Source organism: Monodelphis domestica, chromosome 5, assembly GCF_027887165.1.
Source record: "Monodelphis domestica isolate mMonDom1 chromosome 5, mMonDom1.pri, whole genome shotgun sequence".
NCBI classification, from domain to species: Eukaryota; Metazoa; Chordata; class Mammalia; order Didelphimorphia; family Didelphidae; genus Monodelphis; species Monodelphis domestica.
Window position 1 is genome coordinate 212,998,532 of NC_077231.1, and position 12,592 is coordinate 213,011,123.

A 12,592-nucleotide genomic window follows, 5' to 3' on the forward strand; every position below is an offset into this window, starting at 1 on the left:
TTTGACACCAATTCATAGTATTTATTGACATTTCCATTTAAACTGCTAGGAAAGCTGTATAAATTGTAAACATGGAAACCAAACACTTGCATAAATTATTCTTTAAAAAAACCTACAGCAATGAGAAAACTGCAGCTACAAAAGGTTAAAACTTAAAAGACCAACAGAAGGGGAAAGTTCGATTTCTCAACCATGTATGCAGAACTGAGACTCAAAAGCCCCTTCCCTAGAAAAGGCAGGAAAATCATGGCATCTAGTTCAAGTTGCAACGCGGATGTTAGGCTTTCCGTGCATTTATATATCTACATATATAAACAGTTATAACCTAGGGTGAGGGGATAGGAAAGATCAGGAGAATGGTCCTTGAATATCCAGGGAAATGACAGAACCCCAAATAGCATTTACAGTAGAACCATTCTTCCCACAATCTGCGCTCTGTACACGCTCAATCTCAACTCCACATCTGAGAGGAAAATCAGAGGGACTTTTGCTTTAGCAAGTCCCCAGGGGTCTGAAGTTGACCTTTACCTTCTCCTGTGTTCCACAAGACTTTAGTTAGTGATACGTGTGAGACCAAAGGGCCACCCTGGAAGGCAGACTTGAATTTGGCCTTTCAGTTTTCCTGCCTCTTAAAGATGGAAGGCAAATCCCAATAATGCACACCGGCTGTTGGGTGGGCATGAGAAAAAACTGTTCTCCTTGTTCCAAACTAGCCAAAAAAAGTGGACAAACAGTTCCACGTGATGAGGTTGACTGATATGAGACTCCAAAATGAAGGTATTCAACTGCCATCTCGCTCGTGCTTGGGTAAAGGTACCAGAGATCGGTGGAATGGCTCCCAAAGCAGGCAAACCAAGAGATGGAAAAAGCAGAGTCTGAGTAATCCCCAAGTTGGATCATGGACCTCCCGAAAAATCTGTGAGCTGGTTGAAAGGGCAGCAGGTTAAGACACTTGATTTTTCCATTGTTCTTCCCAAGGTCTGCTCATTCCCATTTGTGGTTTGATTCCCATTTCCTGCAGTGCAGTGCTGTCATGTGGACTTGTGATATGGTACACATTAACAGATGTAAACAGAGATTCAGAATTTTCTTGTAGCAAGTAGTTCACAAGTTTTGTTTAAACACCACCTTCCCCACCCCAGTCCCACAAAGATCACTTGTAGAACCTCTAAGGAGAAAATAAACAGTATATTCTCCTTGAATGAGTATTTTAAGTACTGATGGGAACAATCTTGATCAATTCCAGATGTAGATACTAGGCAACTTTCCATATGGAGCCATCTCCCCTACATATTTAACATCAGTTCAAATTCTAATTCATTATTCTGAATTTAAAATGAAGGAATTCAGTGGGTTGTTTTTTTTAATTGGGAAAAATCTGTTCCCATTGAAAGTCTGCAAGAAAAGATGACCTCTGAGGTCTCTCCTCACTCCAGATCTATGATATGATATGATACCTGCTTTGTCTTCCTTTAGACAAATGTGAACTAAAAGAGTGGTCTTTGAGAACTGCCCAGAGGTAGCAAAGAAAAGGGTAAACAAGAAAAAACTCATGTGAATTCTAAAGTCAGACACACCAACCAGAGTCAGGAGGGCTGCTGGGAGCAAAGGGCTTGCAAGAGGTGAGGTTAATTTCTTTGCTCTTTGACATTTAATGAGTAACTTGTAAATTTGCAAATGCAAATTGGCATGAAAGTTAATAGGGTGATGATCCCTGGAGCAATCACTGGGAGTGACTCTGCAAATGGAATAAAGCAATCATCTGTAAATGGGAAACTAGAAAACTTAAAAAAAAAAAAGAACAGAATTAATTTTACTCAGACTGGTTTCAGGTAGGAGGCCCCCTCATCTGTGTTTTGCACCATTTGTTTCACACAGATGGACAGATATGGCTGGGTAGAGAAGCCTCCCCCTCTGCTATTCAGTACCACATGCCACTAAAATCAAAACACACAGTGAGTATCAATAGAAATTGAACAGAACAAAATAAAGAAGGCTTTAAGTGCTTGAACCATAGATGAACATTGAAAAAGCACGTTCCCTTCTTTGCGGCCCCCATAGTCATTTATACACTCAATTTATATGCTAGTTGTCTTTTTTTCCCCATTCAAGATTGAATTCTTAGGTAACTTATTGACTGTAGGTGGCAAGGGTTATTATTTTCCTTCCGTAACACTTACCCTGTTTCTTTTTTTTCCATCACTTTGGATCAAGCCACCACATTACTAATCTCTGAACAGTTGTCTTCACACCTTATATATAACCTGTTGTAAATTTCTGATGATTTTGCTTTCATACTACTTCCAGAGTCTGACTCCTTTCTTTATGGATCCATAGTTGGTTGCAGCTGATATTATTGCTTGCCTGGAATACTACAACCTTCTAATAGAGACTCCCATCCCTAAGTCTCCTCTCTCCTATTTTTCCTTAATGTAGTTGCTCAGCTTGTCTTTACCTATCTTTAAGTAAATTTTTTCCCTAGTTTGTTGCTTCTCTTCTAATTTTAGTTGCATTGGTTTTGTTGGTACAAAATCTTTTTAATTTAATGTAATCAAAATTACTCATTTTACATCTTATAATGTTCTCTATTTCTTGCTTGGTCTTAAATTCTTTCCTTCCCCATAGATCTGACAGGTTCTATTCCATGTTCACTTAATTTATTTATAATATCACTCTTTGTTTAAATTATATACCCACTTTTAACTTATCTTGGTATAGCGTGTGTTATTGATCTAAACCTAATTTTTGCCATACAGTTTTTTCTATTTTCCCAACAGTTTTTGTCAAATACTGAATTGTCATCCAAAAGCTGGGATCTTTGGATTTACCAAACACAAGATTGCTGAGGTTATTTGTCCCTAGTCTATTCCATTGATCCATCTCTCTATCTCTTCCATATCGTTTTGATGACCACTGCTTTATAGTACAGTTTAAGATCTGGTACTGCTAGGCCCTCATCCTTCACTTTTCTTTTTTATCAGTTCCCTTGATATTCTTGATCTTTTGTTGTTCCAGATGAATTGTTATGATTTTTTCTAATTCTCTAAAATAGTTTCTTGATAGTTTGATAGGTATGGCACTGAATAAGTAAATTAGTTTAGGTAGGATTGATCTATCACTCTTAACAATGCCACCTTCCTCCTCAGAGATCTTTCATGTTTTTCCACTCTATTCTGGGACCAAGTTAAACAACCTGTATCAAAACCCAGACTCACTTCATCTCATATCTGGCAATCCTGTCATTTCCTTTATTTGCTCCCTGTATTAATTTGCTAACCTACTTTTACGTCTTTTAAGTTGCTCAGGAAATCTCTCTTCTAAGATATTTCTGTTTCTCCCCATGGACCCAACTAGGCATATCAATATCATAGATTTCTCATTAATCACTACCTAATAACATAGAACTTCATCCTGCCAATAAATTATTTTGATGTGCCACTTAATGATTATATTTTAACAAGGCTTATTCAGTTGTATCCCCCATTTTCTTGATCTTCCAGTCAGCACTGCCTATCCTATGCAGAGAGATGATTAATAAATGCTTATTTAATTGGAAGAGGGCAGATGAAGTTATTTTAAAGCAGATTAAGAGAGGAAAAGAAAAAGATGAAGTATATCTGAACTTACATTAACAATTTGTACCACCAGGACACTCATCCTACAACTTGATATTTTCAAATATTAAATTAATTCACTTTTAGAGCCAACAAAGAAAAAAATAGTATCTTGAAGCCCAAAGTCAATTACCATTAAAATGAAGTGCTTTCCTTGAAAGCCAGGAGGAGAATGCTGTATTTGTTTTCTGGAAATTTGTTTTAGTCAACAATATCTTTTTTTTTTTTTTGCCATATCTACTAATGTCTTTGCTCTCATTTTGGTGACCCCCCCCCCCCAAGAGGCTTTGTTGCTGGAGGGTTTTTAGTAGAAATGAATGCAAGCTTGTCATATATTCCACCAGCCAGGAAACTATAAAAGGTCTATCTGGCTGGCTTACTGTATCAGATCACAAACAGATTTACATATTATCTTTGGTCCTGAATTTAAAAAAATAACAGTTTGAAGAACGGATGCATGGATAGAATGCCATTTTGAGAAAAATGAAGACCAATTCAAATCGCTAATGCTGTTTCTTTCAAAAGGAAGCTTATTTCTGTAGTGTATAGGAGGGGTATGTCTGGAGGAGGGTAAGAAGGATGATGAAGGATCTTGAAGTCATGCCATTTGAGGGCCAGCTGAAGGAACTATGGATGCTTGAGGTTGTTCTCAAGTATATGAGGAGCTGTTGTGGGAAAGAGTTTAGACTTCTGATATCTGGCCCCAAGGGTAGAACTATAAACAACAGATGAAGTTGCAAATAGATTGATTTTTGGCTTCATGCAATGAACATTTCCTAAAAAACAGAGATATCCATGAGGAAAATGGGCTGCTTTGGGAGGTAGTGAGTAAACCCTTCACTGGATACCTTCAAGTGGAAGTTGGACATAGAGGAGATTCTTGATCAAGTGTATACTAGACCAATGGTCACAGAGGTTCCCTCTGAGTCTGAGATGCTATGATTTGTTTTTCTATCATTTGTTCAAATGAGCAAATACACACACACTACAAACAATAGCTAGGAGAAGAGGAGTGTCTACACATATCCCTTCTGCTGTCATCGCATCTCAACATTCTTAATAAAATTCAGTCATAAATTCCACAAAGTTAATTCACCTACTAATTAATTTTCTTTCCAGGAAGTAGTCATTTCTAAGCTGTTTATACTTTGGGTTGCCATCAAGTACCTATTACCCTTCAACTTCACTCACCTTTTCCAACTTCAAATGCTTCCATCAAGCCACTTTGATTTTAAAAACATTTTTCGATGACCATTTAGAATTCTCACTTAGAAATTTCTGAAGGCCCAGGACTTTCTGGACAACAGGTAAATTTTGTTTTAAGTGTTAATCACTACTAGCTAAAAAGCACCCCTTCTAATGACAAGCTCAAGCAAGACTTACAGTAAGCAGAGATACCCCTTTCAACTTTTCCTAGTAAGTGGGAAGTATCATAGAATTTAAAGATGTAAGGAGTCTTTAAGATCACCTAGTTCAGTATTTCTTAACTTTTTTTGGAGGGGTTCTATGGGCCTCTTTGGCAATCTGGGAAAACCTTTGAGCACCTTTCTCAGAATGATGTTTGTAAATAATTAAAGGAAATGCTAAATTTCAGTTAGTAAAAATAAAAATGTCATTTTTCCTCATCCAACTTCAGGGACCCTCTAAGATCTAGCTGTAGCACCTTCAGGAGTCAAGGGAAAGGGAAAGGAACAAACAGTTATTAAGCCCCTACTATGTGCCAGGCACTGTGCTTAAGCACTTTATAATTATCTCATTTTCTCTTTACAACAACCCTGGGAGGTAGGTGCTATTATTCTCATTTCACAAATGAGGAAATTGAAGCAGGCAAAGGTTAAGTGACTTGTCCAGGGTCACATACACAAATATCTGAGGTTAGATTTGCCCTTGGGTCTTCTTATCTCTGGACACTGTGCTATCAAGGTGGGAGTCCATGAATGCCATATTAAGAACCCCCCCATCTAATCTGATCACTTTATTTTACCATTGAATAAAATGGAATGTGATTAATTTGCAAAAGAAAAAACAAGTTTCTAATGAAAGCTTTGTCATTTGTTTTTGGTGTTTTGGGAAACTGATCTGAATTTCAAATATTTAAAAATCTGCTTCAATCAAACCTCACTGAACTGAAACTGTAACTGTTTCATTGTCTATATGGTCAAACATCTGACTGGGCCACAGAGTATCCTTCCTTTTGCTTTTTCACATCTATACCGTGCTCACCTGGAAGAATCTGTGCTATTAAAGCAAGCTGCCTAATGGTCCTAACAACATTATGGGTCTTTCTAAACAGGGATGGGGCAGCTAGGATGCTCAGTGGATAGAGCCAGACCTAGAGATAGGAGGTTCTAGGTTCAACTGTATGATCCTGGACAAGTCACTTAACCCTAATTGCCTTGCCCTTGTGGCTCTTCTGCTTTGGAACTGATGCTTAGTACCGATTATAAGGTAGAAGGAGAGAGAGGGAGAGGGAGAGGGAGAGGGAGAGGGAGAGGGAGAGGGAGAAGGAGAAGGAGAGGGAGAGGGAGAGGGAGAGGGAGAGGGAGAGGGAGAGGGAGAGGGAGAGGGAGAGGGAGAGGGAGAGGGAGAGAGAGAGAGAGAGAGAGAGAGAGAGAGAGAGAGAGAGAGAGAGAGAGAGAGAGAGAGAGAGAGAGAGAGAGAGAGAGAGAGAGAAATGAAGTCCACACATATACAAATTTAAATCTAATCAAGGACAGATTTTTCAATGACCAAATAAATATGAAGCCTTTCGTTTTTAAAGAGAGGTTTTCCTTTCCTGCAGAGAATGAGTCTTCAATATATTCTTGCCAAAAAAAAAATCCAATCCAAAACAAGATACATAAAGAAGTCAGGAGATGAGACAAATTTTCTGGGTCCAAAAAGCTCTTTTCCTTGCACAATTTATCATAGGAAAACTGGGTTGACCTTGTTTTCCCAGTCCTGCCATACTGGAAACTTGTCTTCTAGCAGTGTCCTCATTACAATAAAACGTTATTAAAGAAACAAATTTCAAAGTTAGGGCAGCTAGGTGGCTTAGTGAATAGAGAGCCAGGCCTACAGACAGAAGGTCCTAGGTTCAAATCTGATCTCTGACACTTTCCAGCAGTGTGATCCTGGGCAAGTCATTTCACTCCAATTCAAAGACAGAGGTTAGGGTTATTAAAAAAACCAAAGAGCTACAACAATTTGGGATGTCCTGGGTTTCACTGTATTTCAAACAAAACAATACTTTGCTCAGGTAGGATCATAGGACATAGAGCTAGAAAGAACATCAAGAGATTACAATTGAACCAAGACCTTATTGTCAAGAGGAAGAAAATGATGCAAACTACAGACATATGAAGTCACCAAAAGAGCACTCCCTGACAAAGCAGAGATTCTAACCTAGGACTTCTGACTTCCAGTCTTAAGAAGTGATCAATTCAAAATCAACAAAAACTGTTTCACTGTATAGAAATGGATTTTATGATTAACCTGGGATTCTATTGATAACTGAAAACACCTAATTCAGAAAAAAATGAAGTCCACACATATACAAATTTAAATCTAATCAAGGACAGATTTTTCAATGACCAAATAAATATGAAGCCTTTCGTTTTTCAAGAGAGGTTTTCCTTTCCTGCAGAGAATGAGTCTTCAATATATTCTTGCCAAAAAAAAAAATGGTCATGATTTCATTTCACAGAAAGGTCAAGGAACACTTAGAGCAGCAGCACCAGAATACAAGGAGAAGGACATGCAGAAGACAGTTTTGTTTGGAATCATCCGGCACTTAGAGCTTCCCCATTTTGGTTTCTTACTAGTCATTTACTTTTTCCCCCTCTTCTCTGGCCAGTCCTATTATTCTTGCTGTTAGTACTACTATTACAATGAGTTCCTGTGGAGAAGGGGGGGGAAATCAAGCTTTTAACAAAACGTCCTTGAATTCTTTCCCCCCCTGCTGAAAACAAAGCAGCAACATGATCATACTTATCTGAACTACAAAGCCTTATAATGAAAAATACTGGATTCCTTTCATCCCTTAATCCATCTACTTTTTTCCCCCTTAAATCATTTAATTGAGGAATTTTGTCATCTTGGTCTGTTGTTCCTGTCATCCTTTGGTGGAGTTTGGTGTTGCTTTTGACCTAAAACGCAGCAGTTGGCTGAATCCAAGTGGTCATGAAATGGCCAACATAATTAAACAGATTTACAAACTGTAAAGTGGTAACTTGTGGCATCTTCTGTCTTTACAACTTGCCATTTTCCCTCCCCCCTCCCCCCGCAGACACACGCATCGGTATCTTGTACAGTAGAGGTTCACCCCTCTTATAAAACAACAACTCGGTTGGCTTCCTTTTAGTCTTACTTCCATAGGAAGCAGATACTTGGCAAATTTGCAAGGGAAGGATGGATCAGCTATGGAAGTTCTGCACTGTGGCTTGTTTCTGGGAGAGTCGAAGGAGCTCCTCTCGAATGGCTTTGATGAGAGAAGCAGAGGAATGCCCTGGCTGGAGATCTTCCGTAGAACTGGCGTTGTTGTAGCACAGCCCTGGTCCTTGGAGGTTCCTGTGGGGGAGGTGGGGAGGTGGTGCGGATGGCTCTCTGCCTGAAGTCCTTGGCACCTGAAACAGTGGTGAAGAAGAATACTCTTGGTGTCCAAGCCCATGAGTCTGAAAAAACACAGCAAGAATCACTGGACTTTTTGAACCACGATGTTGAGAAAAACAAAACAACAAAACTAAAGACAATCATTGTTCCTTCCATAATGTTTCCCCCCATTTCCCAATCTCCTACTTGGATTCAGCCAGGTCAGTGTGCATTCTTATCTCCCCCCACCCCTTTACCTGAGGCTGGAGGGAGTGGGCATGGCATCAATGGTAGCCTTCCCACCAGAGAAAGCATGAATATGTCAATGTGGGGTGATAGGAAGGCAGGATCCTTTGGGATAGGGATGGACATGCCTGGAGATGAACTGAGGAAGCAGGAAAAGTTACTTTTACAAACAACTTTGAAAGATATAAGATCTCTAATCAATGTAATGACCAATCATGATTCTAGAGGATTAAGGATGAAGTACGCCAACTACCTCCCTCCTCCTGCCCCCCACCCATGAAGTGATGGATTCCAGGTACAGGACAAGACCTATATTTGGGGGCATAGGCAATGAGGGAATGTTTTGTTTTGACTATTCATAATTATTTACATATGCAAGGTATTTCCATTTTTTTTCCAATGGGGGGATAGGATGATAGGAAGATAAAAACAGGTGTTTATTTTTTTAAATTTTATTTAATTGAGTAATTTAAAGAAAACAAATGTTTATTAACTAAAAAATAAATCCAGTATTAAAGGTATTCTCCCTGGTAGACTATATGTGTGTATATATAAATTTTTAATTACTATTTTTTTTAAAAAAAACCTTTACCTTCCTTCTTAGAATCAATATTGGGTATTGGTTCTAAGGCAGAAGAGCAGTAAGGGCTAGGCAATGGAGGTTAAGTGACTTGCCCAGGGTCACACAGCTAGGCAGTATCTGATTTCAGATTTGCACCTAGGATGTACCATCTCCACTGAGCTACCTTCCCCCTTTAATGACTATTTTTAAAAAAATTGACTTGGACCTGTGATTTCACCAGTGTAGGACGCTTCCTTTGAGGAACTTTCTTTACCAATAGAGGTCAGTACCTTCGCTGCAAATAGTCAGAGTTAGTTCCCTGAGTCACTGAAAAGTTAAATGACTTATACAGAGTCACTCAGCCAGGATGCCTTAGAGGTGGGATGACAGAGTATGCCAACTACTGCCTTCCCCCCCACCCCCACCCCTGACCTCGAGGTGATGGATTCAAGATCCAGGACAACCCTATACTTTGGGGCATAGACCATAAGGAAATGTTTTGTTATTATTTTTATTATATTATATATTATTATTATTATTATATGCATATGAACTCTCATAAGGCAGTATTAACACAACAGCTTCTAGTTAAAGCTAGTAAATGTTCACATGAATGAGCTCAGAGCTGGGCAGCGTGACACCAAGAGTTAAGTGGGTTTTCTCACTCACTCTACGAGTCAACAGGGACAAAGTCAAACAAATGGTGGCAGAAGGGATGGCAATGATTGTGCCTGAGATTAGGAAAGCAGCATGACACGGGTGTAAGAAAAATACTGGTAACGAGCCAACAAACAAAGACATAGTTTTAAAAATCTACTCTCTGTGTTATCTATGAAAAAGAGCAATATGAGCTAACGGCAAAACTCCACAATACATTGGCTAACATTTGTGCTTTGTACATAAATCAATGTGGCTTAACAAGAACTGGTGATATTATTTAGATATTTGTCAGAGTAGCCCATTAATAGCTCCTTCTAGATGTCTTTAAGCGTGCCAGGCAATGGTTTTAATGGTTCTGTGGTAAATTATTGTTCTGTTACTTCAGAGGACAATAAATCTCATCCTTGAGTGAGGGAAAAAAAATGGCCTTCAAAGAAGAATGCAATGTATAGATCAAATCTACCTGCATTCTTCAAATTTCCTTCTATCATAATTAGAGTAGAGGTTCTGGCAAACTTTTCATTTGTGTGTCAAAGGGTAAGGATTCTAGGTGACACAATTCTCTTTACCAAGATAATCCAACATTTTCTCTAGAGTTTATAGTTTTTAAGTTGCCTGAGAAGCCAGTCTGTGTCAGGGATGAGACTGGCATCCTGGTCTTCCAGAATTCCAGGCCAGCTCTAGAGAAATGTTTGCCCCAGGGCCCTACCTTTCCCTGAACAACATTTCAGAACAGTTTCAGTCATGGTTCACTTCACTCCTTCCTCTTTCATAGCCAGCCATCTTTGCCAAACTTCTTGACACACATTCACCCTTTCTTTCCTTCTCCCCACCTGAGGCCATTCTTCTGGAGCCAAATTGCATTAATCCAGCCATTAATCCAGGAGGGTGTACGTCAATCTATTCTGCTGTCATCATCTCATTAACTTTGGAACAGAAGTGTTCTCTGTTGGCTTCCCCTTTCAGGATGCAAGCTGCTTGAGGGGAGAGATGGTCCGTGCTGGGGATTTGTATCTCCACTGCTTAATAATGTTTTTTTTTTATTATTACTTGATAAGATATTAGATTTGGAACTGAAAAGGACCTCTGAGGATATTTGGTTCAACCCTTTCATTTTACAGATGAGGAACTGAAGTGACTTTTTAAAGGTGACTAAGGGGCTGAATCTGAATTTGGGTCTTCACCCTTAAAATAAAATGTTCTTTCCATAGTATCATGATGTCTTTCATTCTTTCATGTAGATATAGGGGAGGGGTGTTCAGGGAAGACTAGCACCTCTGGGGTGAGGGCTTGCCAAGCTCTTTTCAGGGCTGTTTATCCACCTTTTGTGTCTACCTTTCACACAATGCTCATCTGGTGCTTCAAGAAGCTGTAACACGCACAACAGCCAGAGCCCATTAAAACCGTTATGGCAGATAAACTAAACCAAGTGGAGGGTAACAAACAGGCCTCATTGGTGAATGAGGGAGGTATCACCCCAAGCATGTGAGGATTACCATTGATGGAATGGATGGATGAGAACAATTTATTCCACCAGCCATGATGGCAGCTGAAGCAGGTGCCATAGAGTACTTAGAGCTTGGTCAGATATAGAAGACATCAAGTCATCCTGAGCAGTGGTCTTGACTTTTGACTTGCCACTAAACTTGGATGACTCTGGAAGACAGGGTGAAGCTTTGTACAACTCTGCCTCCCTTAAATCCAATTTACACACAAGTCAAGACATTATCCCATGATGTTATCAGTCCTCTTCGAAAATGATGGATGAACAACAGTAGATAGATATATCTTGTTGCATCCCTAATAAATGCTTTTTGAATTTTAGAGTGAGTCTGCCCAAATGTTTGCTAAATAAGAGTTCACAAATTAAGGCAAAAATTGTATGACTAAAGGATTGGGGTATAAACTATAGCTGGGGTTAAGTAGCCTCTAACACTGATTACTGAAAATTTTATAGTCCAAAGGATGATCATCAGAGACACATTAATATCATTTTTCAACATTGGAGAAATAAATTGGTTGTTGGCTAGAATCATGTTATTTACATAGCAATGCTTCTTTAATGATATTTCATGAAAGAAGAATACTTTTAAAAATTAGGCAAGATACTAAGCTCACATAACTGAAATCTATTCTAAGATGTCTGTAATGTAAAATGGAGACTTGAACCCCAGACTTCAATCCCCAGAAGTCCTTGGTACTTCCCAGAATTCCCTATAATCTCACCTGAGTCCCCACCTGCATGAGATCACAATTTGCATTTAAATTGGCTGTATCCCCTACTTTGGGCTCTCTCTTCCTCTACTTGGCGATTGCAACATGTAGTAAGTAAAATGTGAATGGGCTAATCAGCTCTTTATTATTTTGTATCCTTGGTTTCTAATAATCTTTAATAAACCTCATAAAATATAATATTTTTATCAGTAGAGACTAATAAATTTTTACAATAGGAGAAAAACACTCTAAAGCTAATTTTCCTGTCCTTGAATAAGATGTGGGATATAATAATATATAATTTAAAAAGAATCATTAAAAAAAGGAGCCAAAGGACTTGAATTCAAATGACCACCAAGACAAACTTCAATAGGTTGATTCATACTCTACAAATGTTTCCTGATTCATAAAATTAGGATATATTATTTTATAATAGCCTTTCCATTTCTTTTTTTTAATTTTTTAATTTTTTATTTAATTTTTATTTTAATTATTTTTTTTAGCCTTTTTTTTTAGCCTTTCCATTTCTAAAGCCTTTTATTGGTGAGATGGGGACCTATGGATATGGAGCATTCCCAATGTCCACACAAATGATATTTTGGTTGGTTTTCTTTAAGCAGTTGGGTTTTTTCCCTTTGCTACAAGGAAAGGCTTTCTTTTGGGAAAGGGGCATATCCAGGAATGACTATAATTGCACCAAAAAAAGGCATCAATAAGGTTGTTAAAT

The 12,592-nt window shown here is 38.5% G+C and overlaps 1 protein-coding gene across 5 annotated transcripts in view; it reads right to left on the reverse strand.

Annotated features, from left to right (window-relative positions):
• Positions 1-12,592, reverse strand: part of KIAA1549 (KIAA1549 ortholog) — a 181,215-nt gene continuing 168,623 nt past the window's right edge. Inside the window, exons 20-21 of one of the 5 annotated variants that reach the window (XR_008912321.1) lie at positions 8,441-8,568; positions 8,089-8,218 (exon numbers count right to left, since the gene is read on the reverse strand). Coding sequence is in view for 3 of the 5 variants with exons in the window: in XM_056799748.1 (XP_056655726.1) it covers positions 8,009-8,266 (258 nt within the window). In the remaining 2 variants the exon portion in view is untranslated. Of the gene's footprint in view, positions 8,569-12,592 lie in introns of all 5 variants that reach the window. The other 4 variants (XR_008912320.1, XM_056799748.1, XM_056799749.1 and 1 more) reach the window with 4 other exon arrangements.